At 49.2% G+C, this 21945-nt stretch overlaps 1 protein-coding gene across 1 annotated transcript in view; it reads left to right on the top strand.

Annotated features, from left to right (window-relative positions):
- The window catches only part of SEMA4C (semaphorin 4C), a 46637-nt gene extending 30228 nt beyond the window's left edge, over positions 1–16409 (top strand). Inside the window, exons 4-14 of the mRNA XM_063139042.1 lie at positions 453–551; positions 1396–1492; positions 1781–1897; positions 3319–3470; positions 4423–4598; positions 6061–6205; positions 7514–7736; positions 8708–8823; positions 10331–10488; positions 11173–11243; positions 13283–16409. Coding sequence (XP_062995112.1) covers positions 453–551; positions 1396–1492; positions 1781–1897; positions 3319–3470; positions 4423–4598; positions 6061–6205; positions 7514–7736; positions 8708–8823; positions 10331–10488; positions 11173–11243; positions 13283–14124 — 2196 coding nt within the window. The 3' untranslated portion in view covers positions 14125–16409. The remainder of the gene's footprint in view (positions 1–452; positions 552–1395; positions 1493–1780; positions 1898–3318; positions 3471–4422; positions 4599–6060; positions 6206–7513; positions 7737–8707; positions 8824–10330; positions 10489–11172; positions 11244–13282) is intronic.
- The last annotated feature ends 5536 nt before the right edge of the window (positions 16410–21945 follow it).

The following is a 21945-nucleotide window of genomic DNA, read 5'->3' as shown; positions in this document are numbered from 1 at the left end:
CCAACACACAACACATTTCACCATAAGCCAGAATTCGGGTGTGCTGTTCCATGCAATTGTAGGCCATTCTGCCTGCATGTTCTGCACCAAAAAAAGTTGGATTCTGTGACTTATACTATATTTGCATAAAATATACATGTTGGCATATTTTGCATAAATATATTTTTGTTTGTCATTTGGGGATGGGAGAATAGAGCTCTTTAGGGCACCGAGGCCTGTCAGTGCCCTACAGATTGCTGAATCTCTTCTTCTATCTCCCCCCCCACCCCGGCTTCTGAGATCTCGCTTCTTGAAGCCGATCTTAACAGGCTTGAGGACTAGAAACCTGATTTTAAAGAAAGCCAAGGTTCAAAGATGCTGAATTCTATGTGTGGCTGATGCAAACACTCAAGCAGAAGCCATTTTGGGAGTGTTTGGAGACTTGCTGACAAACCCACTTCTTTTCTTCCCAGACGGATTGTTTCAACTACATCAGTTTCCTGCAGACTTACAATAGCTCTCACATGTACACCTGCGGGACGTACGCCTTCCAGCCCAAGTGTGCCTACATTGTGAGTATAACAAACAGACAAGGAGCATGAAACACAAATTGGCAAACTGTATTATTTATTTATTTATTACATTTATATACCGCCCCATAGCCGAAGCTCTCTGGGCGGTTTACAGAAGTTAAAAACAGTGAACATTAAAAACAAATATTCCAAAATTTAAAAGCATAAAAACAGCAATATCATTTAAAACAACTATTCTGGGGTCAGTTTAAAAACTCAGCACATGTTGTTAACTGCCTGGGAGAAGAGAAAAGTCTTGACCTGGTGCCGAAAAGATAACAACGTTGGCGCCAGGCGAGCCTCGTCGGGAAGATCATTCCACAGTCGGGGGGCCACCACTGAGAAGGCCCTCTCCCTTGTTGCCATCCTCCGAGCTTCCCTCGGAGTAGGCACTCGGAGGAGGACCTTAGATATTGAGCATAGTATATAGGTAGGTTCATGTCGGGAGAGGCATTCCATCAGGTATTGTGGTCGTGTATATATATATAATACTAAATATAAGTAATGCTAGATATTCATGCAGTTACTACTAGATGCTTTTACCATGCATATACATGATACACCCTATGGGTTACACGATTCAGTATAACATATATAAAATACACAATACAGAAAACAGCATTAGTTCCAGTTAAATCTTTCTAAACGGGCATGTTATTCACCCAGTTGTTACAGAAAGAAAACAGGTAAAGTCACTAGAGATAGTACTCAATAGATACATTGTGAGCGTGGCAGGGAGCTTCCCAGCTCATGAAATGTGTTTGAGCACATCTGCTTAGCATAATTATTGGTGGCTCCTAGCTCAGTTCCATAAACCCCCTCTCTTTCCCGGGATGCTTTTCAGGACATGGCCACCTTCTCCTTGGACAGGCTTTCCTTTGAAGATGGAAGGGGGAAATGCCCCTACGACCCGGCGAAAGGATACACTGGACTCATTGTGGGTAAGTGACCTCAAGGCTGCCTTATTCTTGAGCCAGAGGTGGAAAATCCGAATAGTGGGAGGGCAGTTCCTAGTTGTCCCAGTAGGAAGCTCTCTTGTGCAAGGCTCATTGAAATGAACTGTGCAGGAGAACTTCGGAGGCTGAGGGGAAAGAACCAGCCTGCTCGCCTGCAGGCAACTTTATAGTCACCATAGGTGACTAGGTAAGTGGTGTTAAGCAGTCCTGTTCTCCTTAGTCCTCAAGGGCTCCCACAAGCTAGGCTAACGTTTTCTCTTCTGTCCGTTTCAGAGCAAGACCTGTACTCCGCAACGCTCAGCAACTTCCTGGGCACTGAATCTGTGATCTTGCGCAACCTGGGCGCTCAGTATTCTGTCAAGACCGAACTTCTCCACACTTGGCTCAACGGTGAGCTGGGACGGGGAAGCAGGGAGGGGGTTCTCCGGTTTGGGCCCCTCATGAGTGCCTCGTTGCTCCTTTGGGTTGTGTGTTTTCCAGGAGAGAGGCTCATGAGACCTGCAGGTGCAGGACATACAAAGTACATACAAGCAATATACGTTTTAGTTAGTTTGGAGTAATTGGCCCCCTGTGCTTCTGTCATTTCATTGTGCAGTCTGGATTAGAATCCCCCCGGGTATCTATGTAGGAAGCTGCCTTACGCTAGACCAGTCTATTTGCAGTGGAGGCTGGTGGCTCCATTGTCAGTGGGGCGATGAATCCGCTCCCGGTATCAGTCAGAACCAGTCAGAGCTGTCCAAGGTGCGAAGCCAGCCAGATGGCTGGGGAAAACCCACAATCTCCGCTGTCATTGTCCTGGCTAATGAAAAAGCTCCTCTTTGCACCTTGGAGAGCTCCTTTAGAGTTCTGATTGGTTCTGGCTGAAACCCAGAGCGGATTCACCACCAGCCTCCACTGCCTGTTTGTCCATCTAATTCCCGTTGGCACTGGCTGTCCAGGCTCCCAGGCAGCGGTCAGGGCTACTTTTCTTTAGGAGCTGGGAGAGAAAAGAGCAGGGGGAAATTAGCTACCAAGAGAGAAGAGGAGATCAAAGACAGATGACGTGAAGCGGCCAGTTTCTGTTCCCTCCAGTTCCTTTGGCCCCTTGCTTTGGGGGTCTTCAGAATTCCCAGGAGCGGAAAGGGCTGCAGCACGGGGAATGTAACATGCAGCCAGGCTCTTGGTACGCTTCATCTCTGAGCAGGGATTTGAACCTGGGCTAAAATCCAGCACTCTTATCCAATTCACTACACTGGCTCTAGAGGAAACGGGAGTGTCATCAGGCGAGTGTTTCATTGCACGCTTGCTACTGCCCACTTACGGATGTTTGCACGTCCTTTAGACACCACCGTCCGCCTCCCACTCGTTTTTCTGTTGCAAAATAGACCCCTTTTAATCCGTCTTTTTATATATTAAAAAAACCCCGGAATGTGCTGCCAATTCCTGCTGTGTGTGCAGGAAAAACAGTGCGATATAAATGCCCCCTGAATGAGCCACGTGGTCGTTGCTGCTTCCTCTTCCTCTCCCTGTGTAAAGAGACCGTTGCTATTGTGGGACAGCAGCATTGATGGTAGGGAAACGTGAAAATCCCCTCCGTCTGATGATGCTCTGGGTCTAACTCCAAGACAGAGGAGGAAGTGAAGGCCGAGCAGGGTGCGTTGCCGCACGTCTCTTTCATTTCATGGAACGCTTGAGGCAAGGGGAAGGGGGTGACGCATTCCAGTGTGCATTATGGGCCAGGAGTGTTTGGTGGGGATTCGAATGAGATGGACCGGGCAGTGTTCTGGCGCCAGTCCTAACCATGCATCCCCTGCCCCCTTTCCTCTCCGTAGAACCCCACTTTGTGGGCTCAGCGTTCATCCAGGAGAGTAAAGGCAGCGACAGGGGCGATGACGACAAGGTCTACTTCTTCTTCAGCGAACGGGCGGTGGAGTTTGACTGTGACATTGACCAGGTGGTGGCTCGCGTGGCCAGAGTCTGCAAGGTAGGCGTGAGCTCCTGCAAGGCCCGTGTATGAAGACGGAGGCAGCTCGGGGCTTTGATTCTGGGCGGCCCACATAAGGACATACGAAGTCCTCTCTAGCCCAGCTTCCTGGTCCCAGAGGGGCCAACCAGAAGTCCCTGGTCATGTCCACAAGAAGGACATGAAGGGCAAAAACCGTCTCCTGCCGTTGTTCCCAAGCAACTGGCGCTGGTGGTCCTGTGCCCACTGGTCCTGGAGGTGGTCCTGTGAAGGCACAGGGAGCTTCCGGAGGCAGCCCTACAACCAGGCCAGGCGTGGGGTGGGGGGGACGCCTCGACCCAGGAATGGTCTGAAGGGACACTTTGCTGCCGCCGTTTACTAGACTTCAGCTGTCTGGATGGGTGACTCCCTGGCAACTGAATGTAAGGGAGCAGAGAGAGAGAGAGAGAGAGAGTTAAATCCCTGCCCCAAGGAACTTACAAATTAAGTTTCAACAGAGGGAGTCACATTTGCTCTGTTTGGGTATTTAAAATCCGGCTTGCCTGAAAATGCCAGAGGGGTTGTGTTGTGTAACCCCATCCCAATGTTGTGCATATGATGTGTGTCGCCCGTCCCTCCCCCAGCTTCCATGTGTACAGCTGTAGGCCCGTTTCCTCCAGATGGGGCGGCCAGCTTTATGGGAGTCACGTGCATGACATTGGTTCCATGGATGGCTCCATAGCAGGTCGGCCCCACTCACAGATAGAGGTACGCCGGATTTTTAACGCCCAAATAGAGGTATGATGTGTTGCTCTCTGTTGAAACCTCGCTTGTAAACTCCTTGGGGCAGGGACTTAATTTTCTCTCTCTTTAATATTACCCTTTAAAGTGTCCTGATGCTGTTATATATAACAACAGCAGCCTAGAAGGAAGTAGTAGGTATGTAGGACCAAGACGCTCCACTTCCTAAATGTTTTTCGTTCTTTCTGTGCAGGGGGACATGGGTGGCGCTCGTACTTTGCAGAAGCGCTGGACGACGTTCCTTAAGGCGCGGTTGCTGTGCTCCATTCCGGAGCAGCAGCTGCATTTCAACCGGATCCAGGGGGCCTTCACTCTGAGTGGGGACCACTGGCGCGAGACCAGCTTTTTCGGCGTCTTCCAAGCACGCTGGTAAGGCCAAGGGTCTGTGTGTGTGTGAGTGAGTGAGAGAGAGAGAGATTGAGAGAGACAGTCCTCTGCTGTACAAGGGCTAGCTGGGTGTGTCGCGGGGTTAAATGGTACTCAGCAAGGATGCAAAAACAGCCCAAGATGTGGGAGGGGGCACAGGATTCAGCTCCTTGAGAATCTCCCCTTTAACTTCTTTTTTTTTTTAAAAAAAAAAAACCAAGTTTCTAGCCCTTAAGGTTGCAAAGGTATCCTCGATAACAGGTGGTGCTGAAATCTTAGACACCAGAGAGCTGTTTGAACAGGATTTCCAGTGGCTGGGAGTGCACTGTCCTGTATAACTCCTATTCTCCGTTCCCACCCCCACCCACCCATCACCACCACCACCACATCATGGTGCTGGCATAACCTGTCTAAACTTATCCAAAACAGGAACAGATTGTGCAAAATAAATGATTCAGAATGATAGAAATGTGTGCAAAATTGCATGACTTCACGCAGGTTGGGAATTGGAACATAAGAACATAATAAATGCCTTGCTGGATCAGACCCAGGGTCCATCTAGTCCAGCACTCTGTTCACACAGTGGCCAACCAGCTGTCGGCAGGAAATCCACAAAGCAGGACATGGTGCAACAGCACCCTCCCACCCATGTTCCCCGGCAACTGGTGCACACAGGCTTACTGCCTCTGAGCCATGGACAGCCTTCTCCTCCAGGAATTTATCTAACCCCTTTTTGAAGCCATCCGAATTGGTGGCCATCACTACATCTTGTGACAGTGAGTTCCACAGTTTAACTTTGCGCTGTGTGAAGAAGTCCTTCCTTTTATCTGTCCTGAATCTCCCACCAATCAGCTTCATGGGAGGACCCCACTGGTTTCTAGTATTATGGGAGAGGGGGGGAAACTGTCTCCCTGTCCACGTCAAACATCATTTTGTGCACCTCTATTTTGGGCTTGGAAATTGGATGCCCTCTTAGTGGGACGCCCTTTCTTCCTGCGGCAAGCGGAAGGGAGGTGGGAAAGCCTCTTCTTCCTGCCAGCGGTTTGCTTTTAATTCATTACCGCAGAACGTAAAGCCGGCAGGGCCTGAGAGCACAAGAAAGGCTGGAGGGCGGAGGGCAGGCTGTGGGGGGCGGGGATGAGAGCCAAGAGTGGAGACCTGAAATCCTTGGTAAGGGTGCGGCTGTAGCTCCATGGTACAGTCCTTGCTTTGCATGCAGAACGTCACAGGTTCGACCCCCGGCATCTCCAGGTAGGGCGGAGAAAGAGCCCTGCCTGAAACCCTGGAGAGATGCTGCCAGTCAGTGTTGACAGTATTGGACCAGATGGCCCATTGTCCTGATTCGGTATAAGGCAGCTTCCTCTGTTCCTTCAGGCCACTCCGACCTAACAGCAAGAAAATCCTCCCGGTCTTGCTCGTCTCCAGCTCTTAATTTCACCCCTCTGTTTGTTTCTTCCTCCTGCAGGGGGGATGTGGATGTTTCTGCCATCTGCCAATACCAGATTTTGGATGTGCAGAAAGTGTTTGAAGGTCCCTTCAAAGAGTACAGCGAGATTGCCCAGAAATGGGTTCGGTACTCGGACCAAGAGCCCGTCCCCCGTCCTGGAGCTGTAAGTATCCCCCACCCCACCCTGAAAGGCCCAAATGCCGCCGCCTCCTGGTGTGAGGGAGGAGAGATGTTGCTTTTGCTCCCTTCTCTCCTGCTGCTGCTAAATACAGATCAACATAATCATAGAATAGCAGAGTTGGAAGGGGCTGACAAGGCCATCTAGTCCAACCCCCTGCTCAGTGCAGGAATCCATCTTAAAGCATCCCTGACAGATGGCTGTCCAGCTGCCTTTTGAAGGCCTCTAGTGTGGGAGAGCCCACAACCTCCCTAGGTCATTGGTTCCGTCGTTGTATTGCTCTAAGAGTCAGGGAGTTTTTCCTCATGTCCAGCCGGGATCTGGCTTTCCTGTAACTTGAACCCATTATTCCGTGTCCTGCACTCTGGGATGCATTATGTTCCCCCAATGACCAACAGATGCCATGGGAAGCACTGTGCCTCTGCCAAACGCCTTTCCTCCCATTCCAATATACCACACAGCCTTATCCTCTTCATACAACTATAGAATAGTAGAGTTGGAAGGGGCCTGTAAGACCATCAAGTCCAACCCTCTGCTCAGTGCAGGAATCCATCTCAAAGCATACCCAACAGATGGTTGTCCAGCTGCCTCTTGAAGGCCTCTAGTGTGGGAGAGCCCATGACCTCCCTGTCCTGCACTCTGGGATGATTGAGAAGAGATCCTTGCCCCCCTTTCTGTGACAACCTTTCAAGTATTTGAGGAGTGCTATCATGTCTCCTCTCAGTCTCCTCTTCTCCAGGCTAAACATGCCCAGTTCTTTCAGTCTCTCTTCATAGAGCTTTGTTTCCAGGCCCTGATCATCCTTGCTGCCCTCCTCTGAACATGCTCCAGCTTGTCTGCATCCTTCTGGAAGTGTGGTGCCCAGACCTGGACTCAGTACACAAGATGAGGCCTAACTAGTGCCAAATAGAGGGATCATAGGATTGCTTTACTATAGCCATATTTTCCCCATTCTACACCTTTTTGAAACATATATATCATGCCCCATTGCATAGGCCAGCGTTCCCCAACCTGGTGACCTCCAAATGTGTTGGACTGCATCACCCATAATTCTCAGCCAGCATGGCCATTGCTGGCTGGGAATTATGGGAGCCAATTGGCTTCGGCTTCGGGCCGCCTCGGCCTTTGCCCGAACCGCCTCGGATTCAGTTCGGATGGTTCTGAACCGCCCCGATCCGCTTCGGATTCGGGGTTCGGATCCGAGGCGGTGCACAGCCCTAATAGAAATGTTAATAATGATGATGATGTCAGCGAGTGCTCTGACCAAAGTCTTGCATGCTCCTTTGCTCCCAGTGTATCACAGATTGGCACCGGCACAACAGTTTCAGCAGTTCTCTAGAGCTGCCAGACAACACCCTCAACTTTGCAAAGAAGCACCCGCTGATGGATAAGGTGGTGCAGCCCCAAGGCAACCGGCCCCTGCTGGTCAAGAAAGATGCCAACTTCACCCAGCTGGTGGTGGAGCGAGTTCACGGCTTGGATGGCCGGCCCTACAAAGTGCTGTACATTGGGACAGGTGCGGGACAGTAAGGCATGGCAGTCAGTCACCAGGGCACACGCTGTCCATGCAATTTAATTCCTGGCCTCTTGAACTGAAGGTAGCAAAAGGTGCCAGGGAGCCCCACGCTGCTGGAGGCCTGGGAGAGGAGAATCTGAGGCCTGGTTCAGACAATTGCAGGGTGGTTCATAATGCCACAACCCCACACTCTACAACAGCCTGTGGGTTCTGGGTGGCCTGTTACCCACCGCAACAAGGCGACCTTGCCAGGTTCGGACAGTACGGGAATCCATGCTGGATAGGGTAATTACGCAAGTCCAGGCGGCATGCAACGGGCGTGGTTAACGAGCCACCGTACCTTATTAACCATCCCTGCGATTGTGTGAACCGGCCCATTACCTGTCAGAGTAGACCATCCTTCCCCAGCCCGGTGCCCTCCAGATGTGTTGGGCTACAAGGGGCACTCGGGAGGCACTAAGCAAGTTTCAAGGTTGTCTAACTGGAAGATAACAGGAGGAGAGGTCTATCGATGGCTCCAACCTGACACCCTCCAGTTGTGTTGGATTACAACACCCATCATCCCCAGCCAGCATGCCCCGTGGTTGGAGATTCTAGGACTTGTTGTCCAAAACACCTCGAAAGAAGCTGGCTGCCTACCTCTCAGGCTTGTTCTATGACCAGTTCATCCATCCAGATGCAGCAGCTCTCTCAGTGGGGGCGGGTGGAGTGCCAAACCCTAACTCCTGGATTTGGGGGTCTAAAATGCCGAGTCTGCCCCATTGCTCAGAGGGTCAGCTGCAACGTAACTGCAGCTGAGATGCTCAGATGGCTCACAGAAGGAGGAACACTGGGGTACGGGAGCTGCGTCACAACTGGGGTTGGTACCAGGTTGGTTGATTGGTTGGGGGAAAGTGGCTCCTGGGACCCCTGGACTCCTGTCTGCCCGGCTCTTCCTTGTGACCACATGCCCCGTTTTGGATCTTCTGCAGATAACGGGTGGCTGCACAAGGCAGTGGTGCTGCCCTCGGGCGTCCATCTCATTGAAGAGCAGCAGATCTTTGAGCGCGCCCAGGCGGTCAAGAGCCTGGTGTTATCCCTGCAGAAGGTAAGGAAGGTCCCTACATGACCATGGTTGGGAACAGGTCGCTCTCCAGATGTTGTCGGACTGCAGCTGCCATCAGCCCTAGCCAGAGTAAACCAATATTTATTTATTTATTACATTTTTATATTGCCCAGTAGCTGAGGCTCTCTTGGTAGTTCGCAATTAAAAAAACATAACATACAACAGATCAAAAACGTATCAAGCTTTAATAGTAGCACATAAAACCAAAATAAGCCCAGCGGCAGTTACAGCCCAGGGAAAGCCTGTGTGAAAAGATGCATGATCGGGAGGTATTTAAAGGATGCTACATTTTTCGCCTCCCAAACTGTACGAAGGAGGGTTTTCCAGAGGGCAGGTGGCGCTACAGAGAAGGCCCTGCCCGTCGAGGGTTTTCATGGCGACATTCCGTCCTCTTGAGGATCTTAAATGTCGTCTGGGTGTATATAAGGGAAGGCGGTCTGCCAGGTGTCCTGGTCCCAAGTCGTTTAGGGCTTTATAGGATGGTAACACAAAACCTTATACATGGCTCTAGATGATGGATGATGGGAACTGCAGTCCAACAACATTTGGAGGGCCACAAGTCCCAAGATTAAAATTTCACGAAGTCACCCGCACCAGTTCTGAGATCTTTCCTTCCCAAATCCCTACTGGAAGGAGAGGGCTCACCCCTGATAGCATCAACCAATGGGCAATGCTAGGGGTGGGTGTGTTAGATACACACACGTATACACACGCACACATAGCTGAGAATAAATTATGCAAGTTAAGATGACTGGCTTGCTTCAGCTAATTCTGCTTTCAAGATTCAGACCTCGAAGAATTTGTGATGGAGCCTTTTGGGGAAAGGAGCTGATGGGATGGGAATGGTCTGCAAACAGGAGTCAGGTGGGATTGTGCTGAGGGGAGGCGGGCCCATACGGAGCAAGACACAGCTGTGGAGGCCCCTGCGCCCGTTCGGCTTCTAAGATTGCATCAGAAACTGCCTACCTACATCCAAGGTTTTCCTTGTAATCATCAGGCCTAGAAACCTGGATATTTAACGAACAAATAGAAGCTTAAGAACATCAGAAGAGCCCTGCTGGATCAGAACAAGGGTCCATCTAGTCCTGGGCAGGATCTACACTACTGCTTTAAAACGGTTTATAACAGTTTTGACAACTGTCGGGGCCCAGGACACACTCCAGATACAGTTTTCAAAATGTTTTCAAAGTGGTTTATCCTGCTTGGTGTTGATCCGGCCCACTGCACTCTGTTCACACAGTGGCCAACCTGCTGTGGACCAGGGAACCACAAAGCGGGACATGGTGCAACAGCACCCTCCCATCCATGTTCCCCAGCACATGGGCTTACTGCCTCGGATACTGGAGGTAGCACATAGCTGCCAGGGCTAGTAGCCATGGATAGCTTAGATCCATTGGTTCCACACTTGGCAGGAGATGTGTGTGCCTGGGGCAGGGGCGAAGTGGTGTGACTCCAGACACCTATTGAAGCCCTTCCCTTCCGTGTCTAGAGGGTGCTGTTCGTTGGCTCCAACTCCCAAGTGATTCAGCTCCCTGTAGCTGACTGCAGCAAGTACCACTCCTGCTCCGACTGCCTCCTCGCTAAGGACCCTTACTGTGCTTGGACCTGGAACGGGAGTCGCTGTGTCCGCATTGATGCTTACGATGGGTAAGAGATGCGTCGGTTGAACCGGGGCCGGGGCAACGGGGTGGGCTTGGAGGAGACGAAGGGAACTGTGTAGAGCGGTTGGCATCGTGGCGTGCAGGCATGAACGTGTAGGGCGCTGAGGCTGCAGCTCCCAGGGGTCCTGTTCAACTGCTCCATGGTTTCAAAGCCTTTGATGAATGTCTTCCATCAGTTTGCCATCACGTCTTTTTTGCCATCACTTTTTTGTGCAATCACTTTTTAAGCACATTTATAAGTTAGCTCAATTGTATATTTAGTTACATTTATAGATGATTCTTTTTTGTTGTAGTTGTTTAGCTACCTTCCCCTAGAAGTTGTATGAATCAACCTTTCTTCTTATCTGTTTCTGCTATACATATTTACATAACCAATGGATTGATCATAATTGTTTGGGGGTTGTTTGTATTCATCTTTTTTTAAAAAAAATCCTCTTTTGTAACCCTTTTAATAAATAATAATAAAAACTTTTTAAGGTCTAGAAAGTTATTTTTTTAAAAAAAAAAAAACAAAGTGCTATCTCTGAGTGCCAAATTCAGTGCCTGCATAGGGAGAGCATGTAGAATGTGCGCAAATCCGTTTTCTTGCCTGACATTTTATCTTCTCACCCATTAATTCATTCCTTATGTGGCAAAGCCCTTGTGACGGACGGACTCTTCTTTCTTGCAGGACCTCGTTGCTGCTCCAGGATTTGGGAGTGGAGCCGGCGATGTGCAACCCCTTGCGTGCTTCTAGGCCAGGTCAGTCCTCCTTTGGCTACTCAGTCTTTCCCTTTGGCTACTCAGTCTTTGGCTACTCAGTCTTTCACTTCTCCTGGATTATGTGTGTGCGTTTTGTGAGACCTGTGATATTTTTTTTCTGATGTTGAGGCCCTGCAATGAGAAGACGAAATGACCAGGGCAACAATGTGTTTGAGATCATAGAATCATAGAACAGCAGAGTTGGAAGGGGCCTGTAAGGCCATCAAGTCCAACCCCCTGCTCAATGCAGGAATGCACCTTAAAGCATCCCTGACAGAGGGCTGTCCAGCTGCCTCTTGAACGCCTCTAGTGTGGGAGAGCCCACCACCTCCCTAGGTCATTGGTCCCATTGTTGTACTGCTCTAACAATCAGGACGTTTTTCCTGCTGTCCAGCCAGAATCTGGCTTCCTATAACTTGAGCCCATTATTCCACGTCCTGCACTCTGGGATGATCGAGAAGAGATCCTGGCCCTCCTCTGTGTGACAACCTTTGAAGTATTTGAAGAGTGCTATCCTGTCTCCCTTCAGTCTTCTCTTCTCCAGGCTAAACACACCCATCTCTTTCAGTCTCTCCTCATAGGGCTTTGTTTCCAGACCCCCTGATCATGTTGGCTCAGCGATTGTGCTTGGAGATTTCAGAGTAGGTCTCAGAAGAGAGCTAGACAGGAGATTGTCTTTTCATGAGAATTTCTACAGTGGTCTCTTTGGGTGCAACGCTATGCATGTTTAGAGAGAAAAAAGTCCTAGGACTCCCAACGTTCCCCAGCCAGGAACACTGGGAGTTCTAGGACTTCTTTCTGTCTAAACATGCATAGAATTGCACACAAAAGTCTTAAACCCCTGAACAGCCAATCCAATCCAGTCTGGTGAAGGTTTGAACAGCTGTTGGCACATAATGTTTGGTCAGAGATCTAGTGGGCAAGTTGACAGTGGAATCTTCTAGCTCGGCGGTGGATGAGAATAATCCGATTGTAGAAGACTTTTTTCTTTAAATGAGTGTAATGTCAGTATGCAAAGCAGTGACCATAAAAAGAAGGCATTCTTTAGTAGTAGTATTACAGTGTGGTATACATTTAAATAGGCCAGGATACACTTTTTATGGTTTATAATCCAGTTTGTCACACTGAAACTTCTTGCATTTATATGCCTTTTAACTGTACTGAACCTTGTACAATTCCTTTGGTGTAATCCTTTTTTCCCTCCGTCTTGTAGTATTCGGTCATTGTTAAAATCTACACAGACGAGCTGTTGTGGGGATAAAATAAGATAAACCTATGTGTCCTGCTCTTGAAGTTCTTTGGGGTGGGGGGAAGGCGGGGTACAGATGTGATGGAAGCTCTGTTTAAACATCCTGGTTCTGTGTTTAATGAACATGTGAGGGGGCAGACCGCGGATGAGGGTGCTTCCTCTGCGTCCCCCACCCAACATCCCCATCACCTTCTGTTTCTGAAGTGGGTAGCCTGTACAACTCGTGTGCACTCTCTGCATGATGTAGAACCCTGGACTTCATTTGGTTGCATAATTTCTACTTGCAGGATTTCTGTGTGTGTGTGTGTGTGTGTGTGTGTGTGTGTGTGTGTGTGTGTGTATGTGAGGTTGCTTGCAGCTTTTCTAGACGAGGCTGTTAATCGGTCGTCTGTCCGCTGTATCTATTTTGAGTTTTGTCGCAGAATTAAAATACGAGCATGACAAGACGAGCGCTTCCTCTCCTGCTTTTCAGCTACATAATCTCTAGGTGGCGCTGTGATGCAGTAGAATAGTACAAATGCACAAGTGGAAAAGGCAGCTTTCTTTCGCGTTCACAATGAAATGCTGCGTTTTTCCCTGCTCTAAAAAAACCCACTGAAGGTGCTGAGTGGACACAGAGGTGAAACGGGAGGGTCACAACATGTTCCAGGTAACCCATAAAGAACAGTGACTAGGGTGTGATGAATGCACGATAAATGCCTTGCGATGAAAAGCCCTCGAAAGCAAGAACATTCTGGGTTTTGTAAACTGCCTGCTGCTCTTTTGCTTATCCTTTCCTTCCTCTTCCTAGGAACCAGAGTAATTGCCAAGAATATCACCGTGGTGGCCGGCACGGACCTGGTGCTGCCTTGCCGCCTCACCTCCAACCTCGCCAGGGCCCTCTGGACCTTCAACGGCAAGGATTTGCCCGAAGAACAGACCTCGGTCCTGTACGACTCCCACCTGCAGGCACTGATCATCTTGGGCGTCAGTCTGAGGCACGGTGGGAGGTACAGGTGTGCCCAGCTGGAGGAGCTCAATGAACTGACGGCGGAGAGCTACGTGGTCTCCGTGGTGTCTGGCCCGGCCATGTCGCTGGAAACCCGGGCTCCCCTGGAGAACCTGGGCCTGGTGTGGATGGTGGTGATCGCCCTGTCGGCCATGTGCCTGGTGCTCCTGCTGGTGGTGTTCTCCTTGCGGCGCCGGCTGAGGGAAGCGCTTGAGAAGGGCTCCAAGGCCATCGAGAGCACCTTGGTCTACCCCATTGAGCCCCCCAAGGAGGCCAAGAGCCCCACGTTCATCCCCAGCGCCACCTCGGACTCTGACGAGAAACTCTGGGACCCGGCCAGCTACTACTACTCGGATGGCTCCCTCAAGATCGTCCCGGGCCACGCCGTGTGCCAGAACGGGGGCACCACCCCCTCGCCCACCGCCAACGGCATCCCCGGCCAGCCGCTGCAGTCCCCGCCCCTTCACTCGCCCAATCGCATCAACCTGGGCAACATCCGGGGCTCCTCCTCCAACGGCTACATCCGCCTCAACCTGGGCGCTGAGGAGCGGCCGGACTACAGCGACCTGGCCGAGGAGCTGCGCCGGAAGCTCAAACAGCGGCAAGCACTGCCTGACTCGAACCCTGAGGAGTCGTCCGTATGAGCCGCGGCGTGGACGCGCCCTGCATCTTTCTCAACTACCTCATAAACAAGGCCAGGATCACTGCCCCTAGCCAGGACTACTACGATGACGACGACGACGACGTCCCTGTTTTTTTAATCCTATTTAAGGACTTCCTTCGGACACTTTTTTTTTTTTTCTAACAACCTCCCCAATTTTTATACACTGCCAAGACATTCTCTTGCCGTGCTGCTCAGACGTTCAGTGTTTTAAGCCGTGCTTCCTTGCGGGATATCGCCCGGACTCCGTGGGAGGTGTTTTCACTCTCCCTTTGCCTTGGATGGAGAGTCCATGGGCTTCACTGGGGACTTAATCATTGACAGACGGACTAGTGGGGCCAAATCCAGGCCTACTTCTTGTCGAAACGGCCCCATGAGTAAAGACAATGCTTGAAGGGTCGTCGGGACAGGCGAGCCCGAACCTGGTTCCCAGGGCAACGCTGCCATTGGGCTTCGTACTGTTCGATCTCTCCCTTCTCTGTCCCATACCTGACCAGTAACTACCGGCCATATGCAATAGTTGGGCCAGGTTTAGTTGAGAACCTGCTTCCCTCCCCCCGCCCCCGAAGGAAATGATGATGACTAGGGGGGTGGCCTATAAATCCTCCCCTCTGGGTCCTGAGGCAACATGGCGAAGTGGGGCTGGGCCTTCCTTTTAAGGGCAGGAGTCCTGAGGAGATGTGTTGGGAAAGGCACCCAAGGAGGCGTGTGAGAGAGGGCCTCTTGGAAATAAAAGGAGGCCCGCTTCTCCTTGGTGTGCTCTCTCGCGGTAGAGGAGCGTTCGTGAGCTCCAGAGAGAGCCTCACCCTGGAGAAGAGCTCTGTTTGTAAAGGGCCGGGCCGGAAGGTGAGGCTTCCAGGGAGTGAGCCCAGCAAGAATGGGGGTAAATTGCATTCCCCCTGTTCACTTGCCAAAGGCCTTGTCCTGCCATTTCACTCGGGCATGTCCAGGAGATCTCCTGAGTAAGTTGTCAGGTCAGTTTGTGCCCTCCGTCCCTGACCTTCTGCCTGAGGGTGCCCCTTTTCCTTGCCCAATGAAGTTTTGCCTCTGGAGGGTGTGTGTGTGTATATATATGACAGAGAGAGAGAGAGAGGCCTAATCTACACCAAGCAGGGTATTGCACTATGAAAGTGGTATGCAAGCGATATATAAAAGGCAGGAGCCACACTACTGCTTTATAGCGGTATGGGCCCTTTGACACACGCCATATACTGCTTCCATACCGCTATATCCTGCTTGGTGTGACTCCTGCCTTTTACAGTGGTGGCCAAAATTGTGGATGCTTTTTGAAATGTTCATGTTTTGCAACTTTGCGTGCTTATAGAAAATGTTCTGTTTCACGAAATTCAAATGTTTTTATATCAATTGAAAGAGAATGTAATGCTGAATTCAATGCAAAAAACAGAATGCAAATATCTGCGGTACAAAAAAAGTTTATGCGTACTTTAGTCTAAAAACAAACAGGTGTGATTGAGCAAAGAAGCAGATAGGAATTGCGAACCCTACTGGCCAATCACAGTCCTTGTTCTGGGGACCAGCCACATGGCCGCAGCTGCGATACGTCATGTTCCAAGTTGGGGCAAGTCAGTTCTGCTGTTTGTTCTGTAACTGAAGCGCAATTGGAGATGGTGTGAATATTTGAAGTATTTCTCAAATTTAAAGTGTACGTACGCACATCATAAATACAGCCATGGCACCAAAGAAAAGAGTTGATTGGGCATCCAGGAAAAGAAGCAGGATTGCTGTATTATGTGAATCAGGTCTTTCAATTGATATATAAACGTTTGAATTTCGTGAAACAGAACATTTTCTATAAGCATGCAAAGTTGCAAAACATGAACCTTTCAAGAAGTGTCCACAATTTTGGCCACTACTGTATATACTGCTTTCATAGTGCAATATCCCACTTGGTGTAGATTAGGCCAGAGAGAGAGAGAGAGAGAGAGAGAGAGAGAGAGAGAGAGGACTGTGCGCCTTTAAGAAAATTACTGACTGCTGTGACTAAACTGAGCTTCCTTGGCCCTCCATTTTTGGGGTGGGGAGCATGCGGTGTAGATACCCCTGAGACCCCCTGGCTGTCGCCCTGCCTGGTAGCCAAGCTGTCTGTGCAGCCGGACCCTTTTCTTACCCTGCATGCTTCACACTACGGCCGCCAACTGACTTTGCTCTCCTTCCCTCTTTTTATCTTGTTTTTTTTTAAAAAAACACACGCTGTAAATAATAAGACAGGCTTCTTGGTAAAATGCCTTGCGTTCCACCCCCCCTCGGTCCCCCGACAATTTGTGTAATTTATTTGTTACTGAAATATATTTATTTGATGTAAATATCTGAATATTTTTATATTAATAATAAAATGGAGAAGAAAAAACACCCCAGAGAAGCTTGCGGTGCCATGACGTGTTCTCTCTTTTCCACGCTGCGGGTAATTCTGGGAATCGGTGTAAATGCCTCCGGTGGTGGAGAGTGCCCTGGATTTGGTCTTGTTGTTTTTAACCGCTTTTCCCAGTGTGTTTCCTTCCAGATGTGTTGGACTGTGTCTTCTTCACACAGCACATAGTTAAAGATGTAGCGATGGCCACCAATTTGGACGGTTTTAAAAGTGGGTTGGATAAATTCCTGGAGGAGAAGGCTATCAATGGCTACTACTTCCTGACTGTTAGAACAGTATGACAATGGAACCAGTCACCTAGGGAGGTGGTGGGCTCTCCCACACTAGAGGCCTTCAAGAGGCAGCTGGACAGCCCCCTCTGTCAGGGATGCTTTAGGGTGGGTTCCTGCATTGAGCAGGGGGTTGGACTCCATGGCCTTGTAGGCCCCTTCCAACTCTGCTATTCTATGATTCTTTTATGCTAGTCCTGATGGTTATATGCCACCTCCAGTATCAGAAGCAGTATATGTACACCAGTTCCCTGAGGAACATGGGTGGGAGGGTGCTGTTTCACTCATGTCCTGCTTGTGAGTTGCCTGTGGGCAGCTGGTTGGCCATGGTATGAACAGAATGCTGGACTAGATGGACTCTGGGTCTGACCCACCAGGGCTCTTCTGATGTTCTCGTCATTCCCAGCCAGAATGGACAATACATCTGGAAGGCACCAGGCTGGGAAAGACTAAATTAACATGGTGTTATTGGTGAACACTGGATTTTACAGAGTAACAGAGCTCCACACCGCAAGGAGATTACAATCTAAATTTGGATGGGGGTTCATAGAACCATAGAATAGTAGAGTTGGAAGGTGCCTACAAGGCCATCGAGTCCAACCCCCTGCTCAATCCAGGAATCCACCTTAAAGCATCCCTGACAGGTGGCTGTCCAGCTGCCTCTTGAAGGCCTCTAGCATGGGAGAGCCCACCACCTCCCTAGGTAACTGGTTCCAATTTTGTACTGCTGTAACAGTTGGGACGTTTTTTCCTGACGTCGAGCTGGAATCTGGCTCCCTGTAACTTGAGCCCATTATTCCGTGTCCTGCATTCTGGGATGATTGAGAAGAGACCCTAGTTGGGGGAAAAACAAGAATGAATGAAAAGAGGGGTGGACGAGGGTTAATGCAGTTACAGGTAATGATGCTTCCATTCATGTCAGGATTGGGGATTAACATTTTTTGAGAAGTTCTTAGGGTCCTGTTTGAAAAAACAGGAAGTATTGTAGGACAGAATTGCGGGGGGAGCAATGGTAGGGAAAAGCAATCCCCACCCCCCATCCCTTGACACTCTATAACTCTTTTGGGGTCTATTAGTCTTTGTTCTGTTACAGTGTCTGTTAGGTGGGGGTAGATTTCCCGAAATATTCTGTGGAGTTCTTTTCGGTATCCTGCTGCTCTTGTTCCGGGTTGTGTGCTTTTATGGTAACAACACATAACGTTACGATTCATTCCATCTGACCAAGCTAAGCGTTGCCTTGGGTGTCCCTCCTTGGTGGTTGCCTGTGGAACAGGCAAAACACGCCTGGGGGAGTCTGGCGGATTGTTTCCCCCCTTATTCATTGCATGTTCATTTCCATTTTGGCCGTCAGGTTTGAGCAGCACTTTGGGCCTTGGTGCTGCCTGTTTGAGGCTTCCAGTTTTTGGAATCATTATCTCACTACAGGGTAGTTAGCCCTGACTAGTGGCGGTTGGCTAGGGCTCGCGGGTGTGCCGTGCCTGTGTAACTGTGTAAACAGTCACCCCATTATCATTTATTTATTATTGCATTTATATCCCACCTTTTTTCCTCCAAGGAACCCAAGGCGGGGCACATAATCCTCCTCCCCTCCATTTTATCCTCACAACAACAACCCTGTGAGGTAGGCTGGACTGAGAGTCTGGGACTGGCCCAAAGTCACCCAGTGGGTATCCATGGCTGAGTGGGGACTAGAACCTGGATCTCCCGACTCCCAGTCCAACACTCTAGCCACTACACCACACATTTCTGAACCGCCCAGAGAGCTTCGCCTATTGGGCGGTATAAAAATGTAATACATAAAATAAATAATAATAATAAATAATTCTTTACCGCCCCTTAGCCGAAGCTTTCTGGGCAGTTTACAAAAGAGTAAAACATTAAAAACAACATACAAAATCTTAAACCATGAAAACATACAACAGACAATATACACAAAGACAACATACATCTATTCAAAGTTTTCTTTCTGGTGCATCTCAGATTAAAGTTGCCCAGGACAGGACAAATTCTTCTTTTTCTGCCCAGGGGCCAATCCTGGGTATTTCACGGTCCCTTCATTAGCATTCCTGTTGACTGGGCCTCTTTCCACTCTGATCTGGGGAGGGGGGGGATTTGTCTTTGCTCCATCCTCCTGTCTTTTTCCTTTTGCCCGTGAGCTCATGGGAAAGGAGCTGCAGGCCTATAAAAGGGCATTTCTCTGCTCCCAGCGCTCCAGAGGGCCAAGCGGGGAGGAGACGAAAGGAGGGGAAAACCAAAAAAAAAACCCCACCAGTCCTCCCTTGGGGCTCCAATTTTCCCTGCTACGGGGTGGAATAGATTGGGAGAAGAGGACCAGAGCGCTCTAGCAGCAGCCAGCTCATGTCTCTCCTGCGATAACTGCCAGTGTAATGTATTCCCGCTCCTGTTGACTTAAACACGCATGTATAAATATATTAAGTATGAAAGTAATGATGTGTTTTGCAATAGATCTTCTTCTCCCGGCCTGATTTCCTTGGAGCTTCCTGCCTGGAAAAATCCGTGGTATTGTTTTCCCTCTGCCGCATGAGAGATATGCAGATCAGGCACTCGGCTAACAATAACCTTGCAATGAAAGAATGAAATTGTTATTTTAAAGGATTTGCAGCAAACCTCCTGAGTGCAACGCGGAAATGCAAGATTCCAGAGATTTTCCGTCACTTGCCCTGACCTGGCATCGTATAAAACCTGTTATGCATTCATTTCTTCATTTCCGTAGCACCGCTTATGTACCTGGCGTCTTACAAAGAATGCGAAGAAAAGTCCTTTAAAAACTATATATATTTTTAAATACAGCACTGTCAAGGAATGTGACTCTTCACAGAGGTTCAAACGTTCATAAGCAAAAACAGACAGACCTTTGCCTTAGAGGAGCTTAAAATCTAAATTTTGGCAGAGGAAAAGGCAACTCCAAGAAGAGAGGAGAAAATTGAGGGCAGTGAAGGACATTTGTTCACAAATTTAGGCCTGAGTACAGGTGGGGATGAGGATTAAGGGCTTAAGCCAAAAGTTTAATGATCTTTACAACAGTCCTGTAAGGTAGGCCAGTATTCTCCCCATGTTGCAAATGTGGGGCAGAGGCTAAGGCCGTGATAGTGAGTTTATAGCAAAGGCGAGACTCAACTCAGTGACTTCTGTGTTTCACGGCCTGCTCCCTTCCCTGCTGCATTTGTCAGTTCTGAAGTAATCATTTGCCATAAGGACAGAGCTGTGTAGATTCTTTGGAGAGAGGCTGAACCTGGTTTGGTACTAGGTGTCACATTAAGCATCCTTCCTGTCTAGCGCAAAGCATTTCATTCTCCCAGTCAAAATGATAACATGTTGACTTCCTTCTGTACCCTTTCCATGCATTCCTGAGTGTAGCAAAGATTCTGTTTCCTTAGTTTTAGCAGTGATTTACGAAATCAGAACTAAGATGGACGTTATTCAAGGGGAGGCTCTTGCTGCTGTAAAAAAAGAAGCAGCAAATGCTGCATTAATCAAAGCATAGCTTCCAAAACTCGCAAGGTCCTGGTTCAGTGCTGGTTAGGCCTTATCTTGAGTACGGCATCCAGGTCTGGGCACCACACTCCCAGAAGGATGCAGATAAGCTGGAGGGGGTTCAGAGGAGGGCAACGAGGGTGATCGGGTCTGGGGGGAAAAGCCATATGAGGAGGGACTGAAAGAACTGGGCCTGTTTAGCCTGAAGAAGAGAAGACTGAGGGGAGACAGGATAGCACTCATCAAGGACTTGAAAGGTTGGGGCCAGGATTCCTTCTTTATCATCCTAGAGTGTAGGACATGGAGTAATGGGCTGAAGTTACAGGGAGCCAGATTCCGTCTGGACATCAGGAAAAACTTCCTGACAATTAGAGCAGTACGACAAGAACCAATGACCTAGGGAGGTTGTGGGTCCTCCCATGCTAGAGGCCATCAAGAGGCAGCTGGACAACCACCTGTCAGGGATGCTTTACGGTGGATTCCTGCATTGAGCAGGGGGTTGGACTCGATGCCCTTATAGGCCCCTTCCAATACTCTACTAGCTTAATCCAGATAAGACAGAGGTGCTCCTGGTCAGTCAAAAGGTAGATCAGGAAATAGGGATTCAGCTTGTGCTGGATGGGGTTACACTCCCCCTGAAGACATAGGTCCGCAGCTTGGGTGTACTTCTGGATTCAACCCTGAGCCTGGATGCCCAGGTTTCGGCGGTGGCCAGGAGTGCATTTGCACAGTTAAAGCTAGTGCGTTCCTAGAGATCTCAGACCTGGCCACGGTGACACATGCCTTAGTTACATCCCGATTGGATTACTGTAACGTGCTCTACGTGGGGCTGCCTTTGAAGAGTGTTCGGAAACTCCAGCTGGTTCAAAGAGCTGCAGCCAGATTGTTGACCGGAGCTGGTTACAGGGAGCAGACAACTCCCCTGTTAAAACAGCTCCACTGGCTTCCGGTCTGTTTCTGGGCACAATTCAAAGTGCTGGTTATGACCTATAAAGCCCGATATGGCTCGGGTCCAGGTTATCTGAAAGACCGTATTCTCCCTTATGAGCCTGCCCATGCTTTGAGTTCTTCTGGAGTAGCCCTTCTTTCAGTCCCACCATCTTCACAGGCGTGCTTGGTGGGAACATGGGAGAAGAGGGCCTTCTCGGTGGCTGCTCCGGTGCTCTGGGGAAGCTAGGCTGGCTCCATCCTTGATGGGCTTTCGGAAGCAGGCTAAAAGTTTTTTGTTCCAGCAGGCCTTTGGAGAATAATCTGCCCCTCCATTTATGTTAATGTCTTATAATTTTGTTGTGTATTTTAAACTATGGTGTTTTTTTCACCCCAGTGTATGTTTTAAACTTTGTAAAGCCACCTTGAGGCCCAGCATTGGGCAAAAGGCGGGATACAAATAAATAAATAAATAAATAAATATAATAATAATAATAATAATAATAATAATAATAATAATAATAATAATAATAATAATAATATTCTATGATTCTAAACTGGGAGCACATGCAGTCACTGGACAGTTTGTGAGCTCATTGGGGCAGAGATCTCACTCTGACTTGCGTCACTCGATAACGGTGGGGTGTATGTGAATCTCTTTCAGCCCTAGGGACAAAATCCATTTCAGAGAAGGTCTTGGGGTGGGTGGGGACATATTCCAGTC

The sequence above is a fragment of the Elgaria multicarinata genome, chromosome 12, assembly GCF_023053635.1.
Source record: "Elgaria multicarinata webbii isolate HBS135686 ecotype San Diego chromosome 12, rElgMul1.1.pri, whole genome shotgun sequence".
Lineage (NCBI taxonomy): Eukaryota > Metazoa > Chordata > Lepidosauria > Squamata > Anguidae > Elgaria > Elgaria multicarinata.
The sequence above is the reverse complement of the archived record's forward strand: the minus strand, read 5'-3'. Positions and strand labels throughout refer to the sequence as shown.